General features: G+C 40.0%; 1 protein-coding gene across 4 annotated transcripts in view; it reads right to left on the bottom strand.

Moving 5' to 3' along the window:
- The window catches only part of IPO7 (importin 7), a 70,996-nt gene that overhangs the window by 15,278 nt on the left and 35,930 nt on the right, over positions 1-19,788 (bottom strand). For all 4 annotated transcript variants that reach the window (XM_014545855.1, XM_005873958.2, XM_014545854.1 and 1 more), the window contains 9 exons: positions 19,053-19,147; positions 18,863-18,947; positions 15,112-15,246; positions 12,433-12,532; positions 11,119-11,195; positions 10,617-10,733; positions 6,459-6,548; positions 5,243-5,408; positions 4,675-4,835 (listed from right to left, as the gene is read on the bottom strand). In XM_014545855.1, coding sequence (XP_014401341.1) covers positions 4,675-4,835; positions 5,243-5,408; positions 6,459-6,548; positions 10,617-10,733; positions 11,119-11,195; positions 12,433-12,532; positions 15,112-15,246; positions 18,863-18,947; positions 19,053-19,147 — 1,026 coding nt within the window. The remainder of the gene's footprint in view (positions 1-4,674; positions 4,836-5,242; positions 5,409-6,458; positions 6,549-10,616; positions 10,734-11,118; positions 11,196-12,432; positions 12,533-15,111; positions 15,247-18,862; positions 18,948-19,052; positions 19,148-19,788) is intronic.

Here is a 19,788-nt window from a genome sequence, read left to right as displayed (position 1 = left end):
GAGTAAACCCAACAAAGTCAGAGCCCTCATTTGTCCAATAATCCTGATAGCTGGGCTTTATACATAAGTATTCCATATAGGTCCTCAGTCCAAGAAAAGCCTTCATTTCTTCCACTGTGGCATCCTTGAAATTTTTTGCATTGTAGGAGTTGGGCTTTGCTATATGCAATTGGTGGGCCTGGAGGTTGGTTTTCTCTGTCAAATTTTGCCAGAAAGTATCATCCAAAAACAAGGATAAAAAGTCAATCGGTTCACTCTCCTCTGTGATAGATCCAGGAATGTTCACTGGGCCTTTTCCATCTTCAGTTAAATTCAGATCTGTATTTGGTGATACAAAATTCCTTGTCCAACCTTCATCACCACCTAGATCTCCCCTATCAGCTGTTTGAGGGACACGCCCCCCTTCTCTTACTATCGATCTAGCTCTAGATCTATAAGGTTCAAGATTCTCCTCATCACTCGAGCTCTCACTGTCTGTGTCACTTGAACTGGAAACGTATTCTTGATGAAATTCTGACTCCTCAAAGTCTGAATCAACCAAAGTATTGATCACCTGTTGAATTGTGATAAGCCTAGACCTAATTCGCTTTCCTGTTGAAGTGCTTGGTTCATCAGCCGCACATTTCATTGTGAATTTTCAGAATTTTTTCACGTCAAATCACACAAAGTCCATTCAAACACATGGGGGCATACAGTTGCAAGGGCTAACCATGAGGTTTGACCACGATTAGTTGGTTATTTTTAGTTTGCGACGCATTTTTTTCATGTACTAGGCAAAGTACCGAAAATTAGGTACAGCGGTATAGCGGCAGATTCGGAAATTACTGAAAAATCGGTACAGCGGTCTGGTAGGGTTAACTATTGTAAATAAAGCTGCAATGAACATAGGGGTGCATACATTCTTTCAAATTAGTATTGAGTTTCTTTAGATAAATTCCCAGAAGTGGAATTGCTGGGTCATAGGCAGTTCCATTTTCAATTTTTCAACTCCATACTGCTTTCCACAGAGACTATACTGATCTGCATCCCCACCAACAGTGCACAAGGGTTCACTTTTCTCCATATCCCTGCTAACACTTGTTTATTGACTTGATGATAGCCATTCCGACAGGTGTAAGGTTATATCTCATGGTGGTTTTCATTTGCATTTCTCTGATGATCAGTGACCTTAAGCATCTATACTAATAAAAGGGTAATATGCTAATTAGACAGGACATATTCCGGACATCCATCCAGACAAAGCCACGGTGCGGGGGCTGAGGCAGAGGCACAGGCAGTTAGGGACGGGCCTAAACCGGTAGTCAGACATCCCCCGAGGAGTCCTGGATTGGAGAGGGTGCAGGCCAGGCTGAGGGACACCCCCTGTCCCCCATGCATGAATTTCATGAACTGGGCCTCTAGACTATCTACACTGATAAAAGAGAAACATGCAAACTGACCATCCCTCCGCTATGCGCACCAGCCAATCAGAGCGATATGCAAATCAACCCAACAAAGATGGTGGTTAATTTGCATACACAGATGCGGAGCGAAAACTGAAGACAGTGTAGAAGAAGCCAAGCGCTGTAGAAGGGAGCGAAGCGGCGGACAAGGGAACGGAGCCGAGGCAGCGGACAGGAGAGGGAGCAAGGCAGGAAAGCGGCGGAGAAAGGAGGGAGCGAGGTGGCAGAGAAGGGAGGGAGCCGAAGCGGTGGAGAAGGGAGCGAAGCCCATCTCAGCGGGCTTCATTCCCTTCTCTGCTTCGCTCTGGCCTCAGGAAGCCCTATTCTTGTAGGAATAGCCTGAGGAAGCCCTATTCTTGCAGGAATCTTCCTCCAACGGGCCTCTAGCATGTGTGTGTGTGTGTGTGTGTGTGTGTGTGTATATGTATATATATATATATATAAAAGCCTAAGTGACCGAATGACCGGTTGCTATGATGTGCATTGACCACCAGAGGGCAGACTCTCGATGCAACCAGCAGGCTCACGGCTGGCAAGCACAGATGCGGTGGCGTGAGCCTCTCCTGCTTCCGTGACGCGGCAGCAGGCCCCGCAGGGCTGGGATGAGCGGGAAGGCACGGCGCCCAACTCAGGCTCCTCCCCAGGCGCTTCGTGCACTATTACATCTTGGGGGATGCTGAACTGTTGGGGATCGGGCCGAAACTGGCAGTCCGATATCTCCCAAGGGGCCCTGGATTGCAAGAGGGCGCAGGCCAGGCTGAGGGCCTCTAGTCTTTTCATATGTATACTGGCCATCTGTATGTCCTTTTTCAAGAAGTGTCTATTCAGGTCCAATGCCCGTTTTTTAATTGGGTTGTTTCTTTTGTGTTGAGTTGTATAAATTCTTTATAAATTTTGTATATTAACCCCTTATCAGATGTATCATTGACAAATACGTTATCCTTTTCATTTTTTTAAAATATTTTATTGATTTTTTACAGAGAGGAAGTGAGAGGGATAGAGAGTTAGAAACATCGATGAGAGAGAAACATCGATCAGCCGCCCCTTGCACACCTCCTACTGGGGATGTGCCCGCAACCAAGGTACATGCCCTTGACCAGAATCGAACCTGGGACCCTTCAGTCCGCAGGCTGATGCTCTATCCACGGAGCCAAACCGGTCAGGGCATCCTTTTCATTTTGTTAATGGTTTCCTTTGTTGTGCAAAAACCTTCTAGCCCAGAAAGCGTGGCTTGGTGATTAAGCATCACCTCATGAACCAGGAGGTCATGGTTTGATTCCCAGTCAGGGCACATGCCCAGGTTACAAGCTTAATCCCCAGTGGGGGGCGTGCTGGAAGCAGCCAATCAATGATTCTCATCATTGATGTTTCTCCCCCCCCCACATCCTCTCTGAAATCAATGAAAACATATTTTTAAAAAAATGAACCTTTTAGTTTGACGTAGTCCCATTTTAAAACTTTTCTCCTTGTTTCCTTTGCCCAAAGAAATATATCAGAAAACATATTGCTAAGAGAAATGTCAGAGACTTAACCACTTATGTTTTCTTCTAGTTTTATGGTTTTGAGTCTTACATTTAAGTTTTTAATTCATTTTGAGTTTATACTTGGTGTGAGAAGGTAGTCAATTTTCATTTTTTTGTATGTATCTGTCCAATTTTGCAAGCACCATTTATTGAATAGGCTTATCTTTACCCCGTTGTATGTTCTTGCCTCCTTTGTCATATACTCTTTCCACTGAGCCAAACCGGTTACGGCATCTTCTACAGTTTCTTTCTTCGGTGTCTAATAATTTTCCAAGGACAGGTCCATTTATATCCTTGGTTAAATTAATTCCTAGGTTTTTTTTTTTTTTAATGCAATTGTAAAACGGGATTGTTTTCTTAACTTCCCTTTCTGATAGTTCATTATTAGTATACAAAAATGAAACTGATTTCCGGACATTTTGTATCCTGCTACTTTACTGAATTCATTTATCAGTTTCCGTTTTTTGGCTGAATATTTAGGCTTCTCAATATGCCGTAACATGTCATCTGTAAATAATGACAATTTTACTTCTTCCTTTCCAAGTTGGATGCCTTTTATTTCTTCTTCTTGTGTGATCACTGTGGCTAGGAATTCTAGTACTATGTTGAATAAGAGTGGTGACAGCAGACATCCCTGCCTTGTTCCTGGGAAAATGGTTTTAATTTTGTCCACTGAGTATGATGTTGGTTGTGGGTTTGTTATATATGGCCTTTATTATGTTGAGGTATGTTCTCTCTATTTCCACATTGCTGAATTTATTTTTGTTTTTTTAAGCATAAATGGGTGCTGTATTCATAAAACTTTTGCCTTTACTTAAATCAACTACAAATATCATGAGTTACATTCTTGAAACCTTAATACTTAGAAATATAAACTGCATTAAATAAACCTTTGTATAGGGAAAAGGGTTGGGTAATTGTTGGGCATATGTTCATACTTATTATTACTACCCCTAAATAATTTACTTACTTCTCAGAAGATTGGGGCTATACAGGCCATGTATAAATTGTTTAAACAAATTTCATTTTAAAAACTAGTATGTCTACTTCATCTTTAAGTTGGTCCAAAATATTCCAGTAAAACAGGCAATCATAATGCAGTGTGAGGTAGCAGTTAAATGTGAATCATGCCCAGCTGGCGTGGCTTAGTGGTTGAGCGTTGACCTATGAACCAGAAGGTCACATGCCTGGGTTTTGGGTTCGATCCCCAGTGTGGGGCATGGAGGATGTAGTCGACAGATGTTTCTATCTTCCTATCCCTCTCGTTTCTCTCCCTCTGAAATCAATAAAAAACATAAAAACAACAACAATAACAAAAAAGCCCTAGCTGATTTGGCTCAGTGGATAGAGCATCAGACTGTGGACTGAAGGGTCCCAGGTTCGATTTCGGTCAAGGGCACATGCCTGAGTTGTGGGACTGATCCCCAGTAGGGGGCAGGAAGCAGCCAATCAATGATTCTCTCTCATCATTGATATTTCTTGATCTCTCTCCCTCTGCTTTCATCTCTGAAATCAATAAAATATTTTTTTTTTTGAAAAAGGGATGTGCATTGTAAAGACATACAGCAGATGTGAATTCTAGCCCCGCCCATTCTAGCTATGGGCAAGCCCTATCAAGGGCTTACAGTGTTATCTGGCATACAGTAAGCTCTGTGAAAATGCTTTCTATAAGATAAGTAATGCATGAATGATTGGTTCAAATAACATACCAAATGCTGTGTCATTTCTACTGCAATAGGAGTAACTTCTTCACTATACTCGCAGATCATTTTCTGAATTACATTTGTAAGATCATCATTTTCTGTTTCTCTTATAATATGAAGAAGAGCTTGCATTACAGGTCTGATGAATGGTGTGATGTATTCTTTAGCTGTAAAAGTTGGAAAAAGAAAAAAAAAATTTAGGATAAAAACCTGATACAACATGCACCAAATGGTAAAAAAGACATACTTTCACATAAAAGAAAGATTAGCCCTAACCGGTTTGGCTCAATGGATAGAGCGTCAGCCTGCGGACTCAAGGGTCCCAGGTTTGATTCCGGTCAAGGGCATGTACCTTGGTTGCGGGCACATCCCCAGTGAGGGGTGTGTAGGAGGCAGCTGATCGATGTTTCTAACTCTCTATCCCTCTCCCTTTTTCTCTGTAAAAAATCAATAAAATATATTTTAAAAAAATAAAAAAAAGATTATGTGTCAAGTATCTATGTGCCTTGTGCAGTTATGGAAGGAGGGGGGGGGGAGGGGGAATGCTGCATTATTTGAGATATAAACCCTTTACCTTTTTCTTGATTGCTGATTAACACTTGAAGTGCAATGGCAGCTTCCACTTTCACAGGCATTTCCCTATCATCAATTAGACATGTTCGTGTCAGCTCTAAGGCTGTTTTCAGGTTCTGGTCACTTTTGAACTTAACTTCACAAAAATAGTGAAGGACCCAGCAAGCCTTTAAAAAAAAATGCAGTGAGTTATTGTAGAAATCTTAAATTTCCAAAAGCTATACAGTATCTCTATTCCCAAAGTTCTGTATGGGAATTTGGAGGCTGGCCAGTGGTAAATTATGTCCAATGAGACAACACTAGACCAGTACTATGATCCCAACTTACTCTTTGGCTGCATGATGTTTGTGTGGATAGCAAGATCTGAATGCAAAACACAGACAGACACTGCTATCAGACACAGATGAAAACTATGCACACATTACATCAGCCATTTATATAAGCTCTTCCCCAAAGCGGCCAAAGGTGACCTCTGAAAATGGTTCGCTCATCACTTAAATCAGAAAACCCCACAATATCATGCAAATCAAGAGGCTCAAATCTGTGTTCACTTTAAGAACACTCATGAAACCGCCCAGGCCATCAAAGGTATGTATATTTGAAAGCCACCAAATATCTGAAGGATGTCATTTTAAAGAAACAGTGTGTACCATTCCATCATTACAATGGTAGAATTGGTAGGTGTACCCAGGCAAAACAGGGGGGCTGGACACAGGGTTGGTGGCCCAAAAAAAAGGCTGAATTTTTGTTGCACATGCTTACAAATGCAGAGAGCAATGCTGAATTTAAGGGTTTAGATGCGGATTCTCTGGTCATTGAGCACATCCAGGTGAACAAAGCTCCAAGATGCGGTGTAGAACTTACAGAGCTCATGGGTGGCTTAACCCATACATGAGCTCTCCCTGCCACATAGAGTGATCCTCACAGAAAAAGAGCAGATTGTTCCCAAACCAGAAGAGGAGTTTGCACAGAAGAAAAAATATCCCAGAAGAAACTGAAGAAACAAAAACTCATGGTCCAAGAGTAAATTCAGCATAAAATAAATAAAAAATAAAAGCAGAAAGAAAAAAAATTTACATAATACAGAGGTTAAAATATAAAATATGGCTTTTAAAATGAACATTAAAAAGTTTTCATTTAAAAGTCCACATAGGCAGTCATTCATTATAAGCATTATAAGACATAACTATATAAATTAATACAGCATTAAAACTTACTCTTGCTCTCATGTAGCCTAGTTCACTGCTGAAGAGAGGGAATACATGATTCTGCAACATGTATTCCATCTGATCTTTATATATTTTTTTCTGTAAATATAAACAAAAATTATTTTTAAAGAGTTCCAAATATAATAATCTCAAATGCCTAATAGATACACCCAGTGTTAAAAATGACTATTGATGTTAAAACATATATTTACTCTGGTTCTTTGAACCCAAAACCCACATCCAATTTTCTTATTTTCAAACTTTACCATAAAAAACACACAGAATACGTTTTTTAACCTTTTTGTATTATTTGTTTAAAGAAAGCAATTGCAACAAGTCTTAGCAGCAATGGTGTTTGAGTAATGGTGTGTGGTTAATTTTATTCCTTACCTTATAAAACTTTTTTCTTATAAAACTATTATAATTTTTTAAAATCCCTGCAAAGGTTCTAAATGAACATAACATACACTGAGAAACATCCTGCTTTCAAGGTAATAATCTGAATATCTAAAAAGATATTTGTATTTTCTAAAGAGTAAGATGTTTTAAAGAAGAGTTCATTGAATTGCATATTAAATTAATATTAAAAACTGATAAATACTAATAAACCTAAGAAGACTAATGAGACATGAGAACTAAATGCAATGTGGGATCCTGGAATGAATCATGGACTCAAAAGACATTAGTGGGAAATCTTATAAAATGTGAAACGGATCTGTAGATAATTATCCTATCTATATATATAAAGAGCCAGGGTCCGTAACACAACAACCAAAGGCTCAACTGAACATTGGAAGTCAGTGCTGGGTTGCAGTGGCGACCCAGCACGGACTGCAGCTGGTGCCAGCACAGCAACCCAGCACTGACTGCAGCTGGTGCCAGCACAGCGACCCAGCACTGACTGCAAAGGGGGCTGCAGATCAGGCCTGCAGAGAGAGAGGCAGGGTCTCATCTGCAGCCTCAGTGGCAGCTGTTGGTCAGCCATTGCCTCTCTCTTTCTCTCTGGGCTTCGCCAGCAGCCGAGCCTCTGTTACGCTGGCCTCTGCAGGGGGGCTGCTGATCAGTCCCACCTTCTTGATCAGGCCCAGAGATAGGCCTGGAGACCCTGAATGGCATAGAAACCAACCAGTCAGAACCAAACCTGGGTGAAGTGTGAGAAGCCAATGGCTGCCTAGGAGGCAGATCTTTTGACGCTGACTGGCATAGAAACCGAACAATCAGAACCTAATCTGGGTGAACTACAAAGACAGAACCTAAGGTGGGGGTTGAGGAGGGGTTTTAAGGGCAACAGCTGTTTGGTATAAGGTGTAAGAAAGCGGTTCAAATTTTAATGACCGGTTTGGCAGTAGAGTGTATATGGCTGGCTATCAGTCCAGATATAGGGATTATGTGTTTTTGTCTGCCAAGAGCATCTCCTCCTGCTAAAAAAGGCTTCCGCCACCCCACCACCATTTAAGCAATCCTATCGTATATAATCTATCTATACTAAGAAAAGTGTAATATGCTAATTAGACCAGGTCGACCAGCCATCTTCGGGACGTCTGACTTCCTTCTGGACAAAGCCATGGTGGTGGGGGCCCAGGCAGAGGCAGTTAGGGGCAATCAGGCCAGCAGGGGAGGGCAGTTGGGGGTAAGATCAGGTCGGCAGGGTAGGGCCATTGGGGGCGAGATTAGGCCAGCAGGGGAGGGCCATTAGGGGTGAGATCAGGCCAGCAGGGGAGGGCACTTGGGGCTGAGATCAGGCTGGCAGGGGAGGTCAGTTAGGGGTGATCAGGCAGTCAGAGGCAGTTGGGGGTGAGATCAGGCCGGCAGAGGCAGTTAGGGGTGATCAGGCAGGCAGGCAGAGAGGTTAGGGGCAATCAGGCAGGCAAGCAGAGGGGTTAGGGGCAATCAGAGACAGTTAGGGGTGATCAGGCAGGCAGACAGGTAAGCAGTTAGGAGCCAGTGGTTCCAGATTGCGAGAGGGTGCAGGATGGGCTGAGGGAACCCCCTCCCCCTCCATGCACTGGGCCACTAGTATATAATAAAAGCCTAATATGCAAATCAATTGAACAGCAGAACAAACGGTCATATGATGTGCACTGACCACCAGGGGGTAGATGCTCAATGCAGGAGCTGCCCCAGCCCACAAGCCCCAGGCCAGCCAAGGCGGGTGCCAGTGGGGGTTTCCCGATCACCCCGCCAGTCGCCCCAAAGATTGCCTCTGATCACCAACCAGGCTTAGGGACCCTACCCATGCACAAATCTCATGCACCGGGCCTCTGGTTTAATAATAAAGTAAAAACAAAAAATCTGATCCGAGAATTCAGCCTTTTATACAAATAATTACTTTATGAACTAAAAGAAGGATGTCTGGACAGGTATAGTAAAGCTGAAAGATATACAAATATACTCACAAATTAACGGTAACCAATTCAATATAGCACCATATGGAACAAGGCTACTAGGAGTTGGGTGTACTGTGACCAAGTATTTACTTAAAATTTGAATAGGTGTCATTTATTAACTTTAAAATGAAAACAAATTTCAGATCATATTTATGAAGAAGTCAGACATAATGTGTACAATTAAGTTGAGGATTCTAAAGATAAATCTAATCCAGTCATTCATTCATTCCTAAAAAACTTGTCACAGAAGCATGATGTTCCTCGACTGCAAATGCATTTATGTATATAAATTTCCTTAAAGGTCAATTAATTGAGAAGAAAAAAGCCCACTACTTTACAATTATCTTGCAACAATAAAAAAACCAAAAAACCTCACATTAAAAGAAGTACTTTTAGCTCATGCAACAAAAGAAAATATAAACTGGACATCATTTGAAAATCATATTAAAATATATACTTCAAAGGAAACCATCAAGAAAGTGAAAAAGGTAACCCACAAAACGGCAGAAAATATTTACAAATCACATATATGAAAAAGGTAGAGAACTCTACAATTCAACAACAACCTAATTAAAATCAGACAAAATATTTACATAGACATTTCTCCAAAGATATACAATGGCCAGTAAGCAAGATTTTCAATTATGCCCTAGCTGGTTTGGTTCAGTGGATAGAGCGTCAGCATGTGGACTGAAGGGTCCTGGGTTCTATTCTGGTCAAGGGCACATGCTCGGGTTGCAGGCTCGATCCCCAATGTGAAGTATGCAGGAAGCAGCCAATCAATGATTCTCTCTCATCATTGATATTTCTATCTCTCTCTCTCTCTCCCTTCCTCTCTGAAATCAATAAAAATATATTTAAAGATTCTCAATTACCATTCACTAGAGTCTCGATGCACAAAATTCGTGCAAGGGGCTCCAAGGGCCGAGCCCCAGCCCTCGCAGAATCAGCCCCAGCTTCATCCCAAGGACGGTCGGTCCAGTTAGCATGTTACGCTTTTATTATTATAAATTAGCCATCAGGGTAATGTAAATTAAAAGCATAATAAGAAAACATCAGACACCAACTGGGATGGCTATAAACAAAAAGGACAGATAATAAGTATTGGTGAGGACTTAGCAACTGGGAACCTCATACACTGCTGGTGAAAATACAAAATGATATAGCCAGACACTTTGGAAAAGTGGTAATTTCTCAAAATATGACCTGCAATTTGACTTCTAGGTTTGTATTACCCAAATGAAATAAAAACATACGTCCACACACAAATGTATACACACACACACACACACACACACACAAATGAGTACACAAATGTTTATAGCTCCATTGTTCAGTCAAAAGTGGAAACAATATAAAGGTACATCAAACGATAAGCAAGTAAGTAAAATGGGGTATGTCAATACAACTCCTGGGATATTATTTGGCAATAAAAAGGAACAGAAATACTGTGACCTGTCACAATATGAACTTTGAAAATATTCATGCTAAGTTTAAAAAGCCACTCATAAAGGACCAAATGTTGAATCACTCCATTTACATGAATGTCCAGAGTAGGCAAAATTCATAGAGAAGACATAAAATAGGTTAGCCGTATCTTAGGGTTGGGAGGTCTCAGAGAAAATGGAGAGTAACTGCTAATAAGATTCCTTTTTGGAATTCTGCGAATATAAGAAAAACCACTGAACTGTAAACTTTAAATGGGACAATTTTATGGTATGTGAATTGTATCTCAATAAAACTGTTATTAAACCCTGTGCACACCCACAAAAAGAAATACCTTTAGAAGTATTTCAGCTAAAGAGCCAATCATATGCAGGGCTCCATCTTTTTTTCGAGGATCAGCATTTGGTTCTGTAAGAATCTGGTAGCAAAATCCCATAGTCTTTTGCAGTACCTAGATTAAAAAGAGAAAATCTTAAAAAACATTAATGACAAAAATGACTTACATACAGCTAACATTAAAAGCAGGATATTTGGCCCGGCCAGCATGGCTCAGTGTTTGAGCATAAACCTATGAACCAGAATGCCACACAGTTTGATTTCCGGTCAGGGCACATGCTCGGGTTGCTGGCTGAATCCCAGTGTGGAGGGTGCAGGAGGCAGCCAATCAATGATTCTCATCATTGATGTTTCTATCTCTCTCATCCTTCCTCTCTAAAAACCAATTAAACATATTTAAAAAAACCAAACACATTAAAATAAAAAAAGCAGTGTATCTGAACAAACTTTAAATATTAAAATTCATAAAAGCAAAGTATTCCACACATTCAATAACCTACCTCTTTCCTCTTACTACATGCAGTAAACAAAAGTGTCTGGGCAGCAGTGGTAGGAGAAATGAAATCTTCAAACACATCTAGAGAATAAATTTAAATACAGAATACAGTAATTTCAATTTCTTCAACAAACACTGCCACATAATTTATAAATGATGTTGGTAAAAACAAAACAAAACAAAAACCCACAAGAGGAGGGTGGGGGACCTTAAAATTTTGCTATATTTTGACACAGTGAGCTTGAAAATGAACCCAATTACCAATATAATTTTGTGAAAGCCTAATTCCATGTCATTGCTGTACAAGATAAATGATAATAATCCATCAATTTATACTAATGATTATTTTCTTTCATACAAAACACTACTACTATGAGAATTCACAATAGGGTCACAAAAATACAAACTACTAATAGTACATAAGATTCTTTGATTGCAACTTCATAAGAGATCTGGAAGCAGAGAATTCTTCTAAGCCATGCCCAGATTCCTGACTCCCAGAAACAGATAATTAATGTGTTATTTTAAGCCAATAAAAAAAAACACAACACAAAAAAATAAGATTTTGCTAGGAAGAAGGACTAATACTCAAATTAGTCAAATTACAATCTTTAGTTCCATCGAGACTTCCTGTGACCCTAGCTTCCAGTACACATCTTCTCAATTTGCACATATATGATTAACTGACATGGGATCCAAAAGTATAGTTTAGACCAGCGGTGGCAAACTTTTCAGACCTCATGGACCACCAGTGGTCTGCAGACCACTGGTTGGCGACCGCTGGTTTAGACACTCAGTGTTAAGGTATAATCTTGAATTTTTAATAGTTTTGGAATGTGCTAGAAGCACATCTAATAATTTAACACTACTGTATTTCTCTGCTAAAAATTATCAAATGCCATAATTAATGCATAGCCCCCCTCTCAAAGGTCTAAAGCAGTTATTTGTAACCGCGGTGCCGCAATAATTTTTAAAATATTAAATACCCGAATTCTTTTCCCTTATATTGTCAAATAAAAAAAATGATAGTAGCCAACACAACAACAGGCATCTGGTGTAAATGAATCAAAATTATAGCTGTTTTTTGGGCAGATCGGTAAAAAATATATATTAAGGAGTGCCACAGAATTTTAGTAATTAGGTTATGTGTGCCATGAGATGAGAAAAGCTGAAAATCTCTGGTCTAACCAATGAATAGATTATACTGAAACACCAAAGATTTTTTAGTGCCAAAGGTAAGAGGCCTTGACACCACCTAGGTTTACTATATACAACCTTAACTGACATTTTATTTCTTAAAAAAGTAAAAATTCCTTACCAAACTTCATGCGTATATATTCATAAGGGTCTTCTTGCCAAAGTTCTTCATCAGCATCTGTATAGCACATCAATGGAAAAATAACATCTTGGATAATGCCCTGTAATTTAAAAGTTAAGAAAGTTCATATGTAATACTTCTTTGTAATACTTTAAGCAATAAAAAAAAAAAAAGAAAGTAACAACCTTTAGTACTGAAATTTAAACCTTCAAATTTCTGTTAAGTGATAAAAAAAAGTAACCCTATAATCTATAACATGTGTTTTTAAAAGCTTAGTATCAAACTTTACATTCTCAGATCAACTATCAACGTACATATTTTTCCTTCTATGCAACAAGTAATTATGAAATAAAACATGAATATAGATAACAATTAAGTATTCTGAGACAATACAACATTAAATTTTAGTCCATGAAGTCCTACAGTTCTAAAGCAAAAAAAATCACTCATAAAAATACATAAGCCAACAGAAAGAGAGACTAAAAAAACAATCCCATTTACCATCGCACCAAAAAAATTAAGATACCTAGGAATAAACTTAACTAAAGAGGTAAAAGACCTCCACTCAGAAAACTACAGGACGTTGAAAAAAGAGAGAGAGGAAGACATAAACAGATGGAAGAACATACCATGTTCTTGGATTGGTAGAATCAACATCATTAAAATGTCCACACTACCCAAAGCAATCTATAAATTCAATGCACTTCCCATTAAAATACCAACGGCATATTTCACAGACCTAGAACGAACTCTCCAAAAATTCACCTGGAATAAAAAAAGGCCCCGAATAGCTGCAGCGATCTTGAGAAAGAACAAAGAAGGTGGGATCTCAATACCAGATATCAAGCTGTATTACAAAGCCACTGTTCTCAAAACTGCCTGGTACTGGCACAAGAACAGACATATAGATCAATGGAATAGAATAGAGAGCCCAGAAATCAGCCCCAACCAATACGCTCAATTAATATTTGACAAAGGAGGCAAGAACATACAATGGAGTCAAGACAGTCTCTTCAATAAATGGTGCTGGGAAAATTGGACAGATACATGCAAGAAAATGAAACTAGACCACCAACTTACACCATACACAAAAATAAACTCAAAATGGATAAAGGACTTAAATATACGACAGGAAACCATAAAAATACTAGAAGAATCCAAAGGCAACAAAATCTCAGACATATGCCGAAGCAATTTCTTCACCGATACAGATCCTAGGGCATTGGAAACTAAAGAGAAAATAAACAAATGGGACTACATCAAAATAAAAAGTTTCTGCACAGCAAAAGAAACCATCAACAAAACAACAAGAAAGCCCACTACATGGGAGAACATATTTGCCAACATTATATCTGATAAGGGCCTAATCTCCAACATTTATAGGGAACTCATACAACTTAACAAAAGGAAGATAAACAATCCAATCAAAAAATGGGCAAAGGACCTAAATAGACACCTTTCAAAAGAGGACATTCAGAAAGCCAAGAGACATATGAAAACATGCTCAAAGTCGCTAATCATCCGAGAGATGCAAATCAAAACAACAATGAGGTACCATCTCACACCTGTCAGAATGGCTATCATCAACAAATCAACAAACGACAAGTGCTGGAGAGGATGTGGAGAAAAAGGAACACTTGTGCACTGCTGGTGGGAATGCAGACTGGTGCAGCCACTATGGAAGACAGTATGGAGTTTCCTCAAAAAACTGGAAATGGAACTCCCATTTGACCCTGTGATCCCACTTCTAGGAATATATCCCAAGAAACCAAAAACACCAATCAGAAAGGATATATGCACCCCTATGTTCATAGCAGCACAATTCACCATAGCTAAGATTTGGAAACAGCCTAAGTGCCCATCAGTAGATGAATGGATTAGAAAACTGTGGTACATCTACACGATGGAATACTATGCTGCTGTAAAAAAGAAGGAACTCTTACCATTTGCAACAGCATGGATGGAACTGGAGAGCATTTTGCTAAGTGAAATAATCCAGTCAATGAAGGAAAAACGCCACATGATCTCACTCACTCATGGATAATAAAAACCATTATAAACTCATGAACAAAAATATATATAGAGGCAGAGCTGCCTTGAACAGACTGTCAAACTACAGCGGGAAAGCCAGGGAGGGTTGACGGCCCGGAGGGGTGTTGTGTAAGAGATCAACCGAAGGACTTGTATGCATGCATATAAGCATAACCAATGGACATAAGACACTGGGTGGTAGGGGAGGCCGGGGGATTGTTAAGGGCGGGAAAAAAAGGAGACATATGTAATACTCTTTGCAATACTTTAAGCAATAAAACAATTAAAAAAATAAAAATAAAAAATACGTAAGCCAATTATCCTCACAATTAACCTGGCAAAATAGTCCTTTGCTTGTTCCAAATTACATATAAAAAATATTAACTAATCATAATCCAACAGTAAGAACAGTTTTAGATGAACAGTTTTAAATATAATATTCATAATATTTATATGAATATTAACAAAATTCCTTTTATAAATTTATGCAAGGTGTTTTTTCTCGTTTTCCTAATCTACTCTAAAAACAATGACCAGAATTACAATAAGCAACACAAGTCAACAAAAAAATGCATGTTAAACCTTTATGGTAATTAATGTTATTTCCATTATATTTTCTAGAAAATATTTCAGATAGAAAATTATTACTTGTATATGAGGCTTCAGGTTCTTCCAGGTGAGAGCATGAGAAACTCCTTGATTAATATAATTTAACGTCTGTTGCAAAACTCGAGGAGCCATATATTGCTTCTCCTTGTACTGATATAATACCTTCAATAAAACCTTTTAACAAAAAACAAAATTTAAATAGAAAATTAACAACTTACAAGACAGCAAAAACACCTGACACTTACCTTAATATCCAGGTAACCATCACAAAATCATCCTACTATATAAAAACCCTGGGTCCCTCACAACCAGAGGCTAGAGACTCTAGACCAACCAGAAGTCAGTTCTGCAGTCAGCGCTGAGTTGCCGTGGCGACCCAGCACTGACTGCTAGGGCTGCAGGCTCGGTGACCCAGCACTGATTGCTGAGGGTGCTACGAATCAGGCCCGGAGAGAGGCCTGAAGAGAGAAGCAGGGTCTGATCCATAGCCTTTGTGGTAGCTGTTAATCAGCACTTGCCTCGCTCTTCTCTCCAGCAGCCGTGCCTTTCTGATCAGGCCCCCTTGATAGGCCCAGAGATGCTGACTGGGATAGAAACTCACCAAACAGAACCAAATCCAGAACCAAATTAGGAGCCAATGGCTGCCTAAGAGGCGGAGCTTTTGGCGCTGACTGGCATAGAAACCAACCAATCAGAACCAAATAGGCCAGCAGAGGAGGGCACTTGGGGGGTGAGATCAGACCTGCAGGTGAGAGCAGTTGGGGGTTGAGATCAGGCCTGCGGGTGAGGGTGGTTGGGGTGTGAGATCAGGCCTGCAGGGGTGGGCGGTTGGAGGCGAGATCAGGCCGGCAGAGGAAGTCAATTGGGGGTGAGATTAGGCCAGCAGGGAAGGGCAGTGAGGGCAAGATCAGGCCGGCAGGAGAGCAGTTAGGTGTTAATCAGGCTGGCAGAGGAGCGGTTAGGGGGTGATCAGGCTGGTAGGCAGAAGTGGTTAGGGGCAATCAGGCAGGCGAGCGGTTAGGAGCCAGCAGTCCCTGATTGTGAGAGGGATGTTTGACTGCCAGTTTAGGTCCGATCCCTCTATGAGATCGGGCCTAAATTGGCAGTCAGACATCCTCCCGAGGGGTCTCAGATTGGAGAGGGTGCAGGCTGGGTGAGGGACATCCTGCAGCCCCTCCACCCCCTGCATGAATTTTGTGCACCAGGCCTCTAGTAAGCATATAATTTAAAGAAGAAAGTAATTCTTATTTTATTTTTTTAACTGAACAAGCAACCTGGGTATGTGCCCTGACCAAGAATCAAACCTGCCACTTTTTGGTGTATGGGATAATGCTCCAAACAACTGAGCCACACCGGCCAAGGTGAATAAAACAATCTTTTAAATTATATATTGGAGAACCACATTTATAGGCATTTAAATAAACAAACTGAAGTAATACTATGTCAAAGGACTAGTTTCTGATTAAATATAAAAAGAAGAGAAAACCATATGCTACTTATTGAACATACCACAATATTCTGAAACATCCCTATATTGTTAAAATCACCCTCTAGAAAAATCTTAACCAAACTAATCACCTACCTATTTAATTTCTGGCAATAGTTTTTATTCTACTTCACACTTCAGAAAAGCAATTGTCAAAATCTGGGTCACAAACCTTTCAAAGGGTAAGAATGCAAGCTCTGATTGATTTGGCTCAGTAGTTGGAGCACTGGCCTGCAGACCCAAGGGTCTCAGGTTCAATCCTCCTCCCACTTTGGGGTCCGTGTGAGAGGCAACTAATTTTTGTGTCACTCTCAAGTCAATGTTTCTCCCTTCCCCCACCTCCTCCTCCTTCTCTTCCACTACATTTGAGAATCAATGGAAAACATATTCTTGAGTGAGGATTTCTTTAAAAAGCTAAATCATTATATGCCTTTTTTACTGTGGAAAAAAGGCATGGATGGTACAAAAGTATTGGCAGCAAAACTTTCTGTACCTAACATGAATAAAGGAAGTGGCACTGAAGTGCATTAGCAGTCATCATATTCTTTACAGCCATATAACTACAGAACAAGCTTTCCTTAAGAATGTCCTTTAACAAGAAATATTAATATCACTAAATGGGAAATATACATACAGCACTTCCGCTATATACCGAAGAAAAATTGTTAGAAGAAAAGCTGAAATTGTAGCTTCTTCCATCAAATACTATCATATACTTGAAAGAAAAACTTATAAACCAAATATGGTTATTTAGACTGAGTGTATGGCATATTTCTTTTTTCTCAAAAAATGAACAAAACAGCCCAGCCAGCATGGCTCAGTGGTAGAGCATCGACCTATGAACCAGGAGGTCACGGTTCAATTCCTGGTCAGGGCATATGCCTGGGTTGCAGGCTCGATCCCCAGTGTGAGGGATGCAGGAGGCAGCCGATCAATGATTCTCTTTTATCATTGATGTTTCTCTCTCTTCTCTCTCTCTCAAACATCTAAAAGTATAGAAAAAGAAACTACACCTTTGGGTCCTAGCCGGTTTGGCTCAGTGGAGAGAGCACTGGCCCGCAACTAAAGGGATCGGGTTCAATTCCGGTCCAGGGCATGCACCGTGGTTGCAGTTTTGATCCCTAGCCCTGGTTGGGACTCATGCAAGGCAACTAATCAAAGGGTCTCTCTTACATCGATGTTTTTTTCACTCGCTCCCCCCTTCCTTTCCACTTTCTCTAAAAAACCAATGGAAAATACATCCTTGGGTGAGGATTAACAAAACAACAAAAAAAAGTTAATAGGTTTATCATTTTATTATTGTTTTTACTCTTTTTTTTATATAATTTTATTGATTTTTTACAGAGAAGAAGGGAGAGGGATAGAGAGTTAGAAACATCGATGAGAGAGAAGCATCGATCAGCTGCCTCCTGCACACCCCCTACTGGGGTGCCTGCAACGTGCCTGCAACCAAGGTACATGCCCTTGACGGGAATCGAACCTGGGACCCTTCAGTCCCCAGGCCAACGCTCTATCCAGTGAGCCAAACCAGCTAGGGCTGTTTTTACTCTTTTTAAAAAAATATATTTTCATTGATTTCAGAGAGGAAGGGAGAAGGGGAGAGATACAGAAACATCAATGATGAGAGAGAATCATTGATAGGCAGCCTCTTGCATGCCCCACACTGGGGATCGAGCCACAACCCAGGCATGTGCTCTTGACCGGAATCAAACCCAGGACCCTTCAGTCCGAATGCTGATGCTCTATCCACTAAGCCAAACCAGCTAGGGCATTTTTACTCTTTATTAAAGCCTTACACCAGGACATGTTTTTTGTTTTTGCTTTTTAATTGATTTTAGATAGAGAGGAAGGGAGAGGGGGAGAGTGAAACATCAATGTGAGATACTGATTGGTTCCCTCCCATACATGCCCTGACCAGGAATTAAACCTTCAACCCTTCGGTGCATGGGACAACGCTCCAATCAACTGAGCCACATTGGCCAGAGCTTTATAATTTTATTTTATTTTCTAAGAAAATAAGCATGGCCCTAGCCGGTTTGTCTCAGTGGATAGAGCGTCAGCCTACGGACTGAAAGATCCCAGGTTCGATTCCGGTCAAGGGCATGTACCTTGGTTGCGGGCACATCCCCAGTGGGAGGTGTGCAGGAGGCAGCTGATCGATGTTTCTCTCTCATCGATGTTTCTATCTATCCCTCTCCCTTCCTCTCTGTAAAAAATTAATAAAATATATATTTTTTAAAAAGCATGACTGAAATTAATCTAATAATGACATGTTTCTACTTAGAAAAATTATCTTAGACTTACTTGCTGGACACCAACAGCAAAAGCTTTCAGAAATACTTCAGCAAATTCATTATACTCCTTGGAAACATTGCCAGGGCTTCCATATCTAAAAGAACATTAAAATGTTGATTGTTTCTTTATAATGCTTTATATCAACACTTATAAAACCAAAAGCCTGAAAAAATAAATCATCATGTATCTGGGAGCTTACCTTTCAAAAAGCCGTGCTAAAATATGTAAAGCCCACTTCTTACATTTCCACCATGGTAACTCAGGTCTATCATCTTCTTCAACTTGAAGTGTTTCCTTATTTAAAGAGACATTTATTTAATGATGGCTATAGTAAGAGATGATACATTCTAAGAGAAATAATATGAGGTGAGAACAGATTCTCAAAAACATGAATGCTCCTCTAATGTTGGCCTTTCATATTAAAAAGGTAGATTTGAAAAAGTACTAACCCTTATTTAAATATAAGAGGCCCTTCCAGTGCTTCAACTACCTATTTATGAAGGATATGCTTTTTAAAATTCTGTTAGGTGCCCTCCCTCTTGAGATCATGCCCACCCCTTTCTCCTCCTTTCCCCCCCACCCTCCCCACCGCTGCATCACCTTTGCCTTTCCCTCCCTTAAGTTCCAAGAGACCTTCTTTTGTTTCTGTAACTTGTTTCCTGAGCCTACCCAGCCCAGATGGCTCACTTCTACTACCTCCATACTTTCTCTCATAAGTTGGGGGGGAAAAAAATAATTTTTTAAAAGCTTAAATCCATTGTAGTCAAGACCCAAATAAAGTCAAGGTCATGACAAGTTGCTTAATCAAAACCTGCATAGTTCAAATCAAAAGGCACAAGAAACTCCATTTCAGACCTCTAATTTCAGAAATATTAGTATAAATACACAAAGATATATACATATATATATATATATATATATATATGTGTGTGTGT

Source organism: Myotis brandtii, unplaced genomic scaffold (assembly GCF_000412655.1).
Source record: "Myotis brandtii unplaced genomic scaffold, ASM41265v1 scaffold422, whole genome shotgun sequence".
Taxonomy (NCBI): Eukaryota; Metazoa; Chordata; class Mammalia; order Chiroptera; family Vespertilionidae; genus Myotis; species Myotis brandtii.
This window is presented reverse-complemented; position numbering and strand designations above follow the sequence as displayed.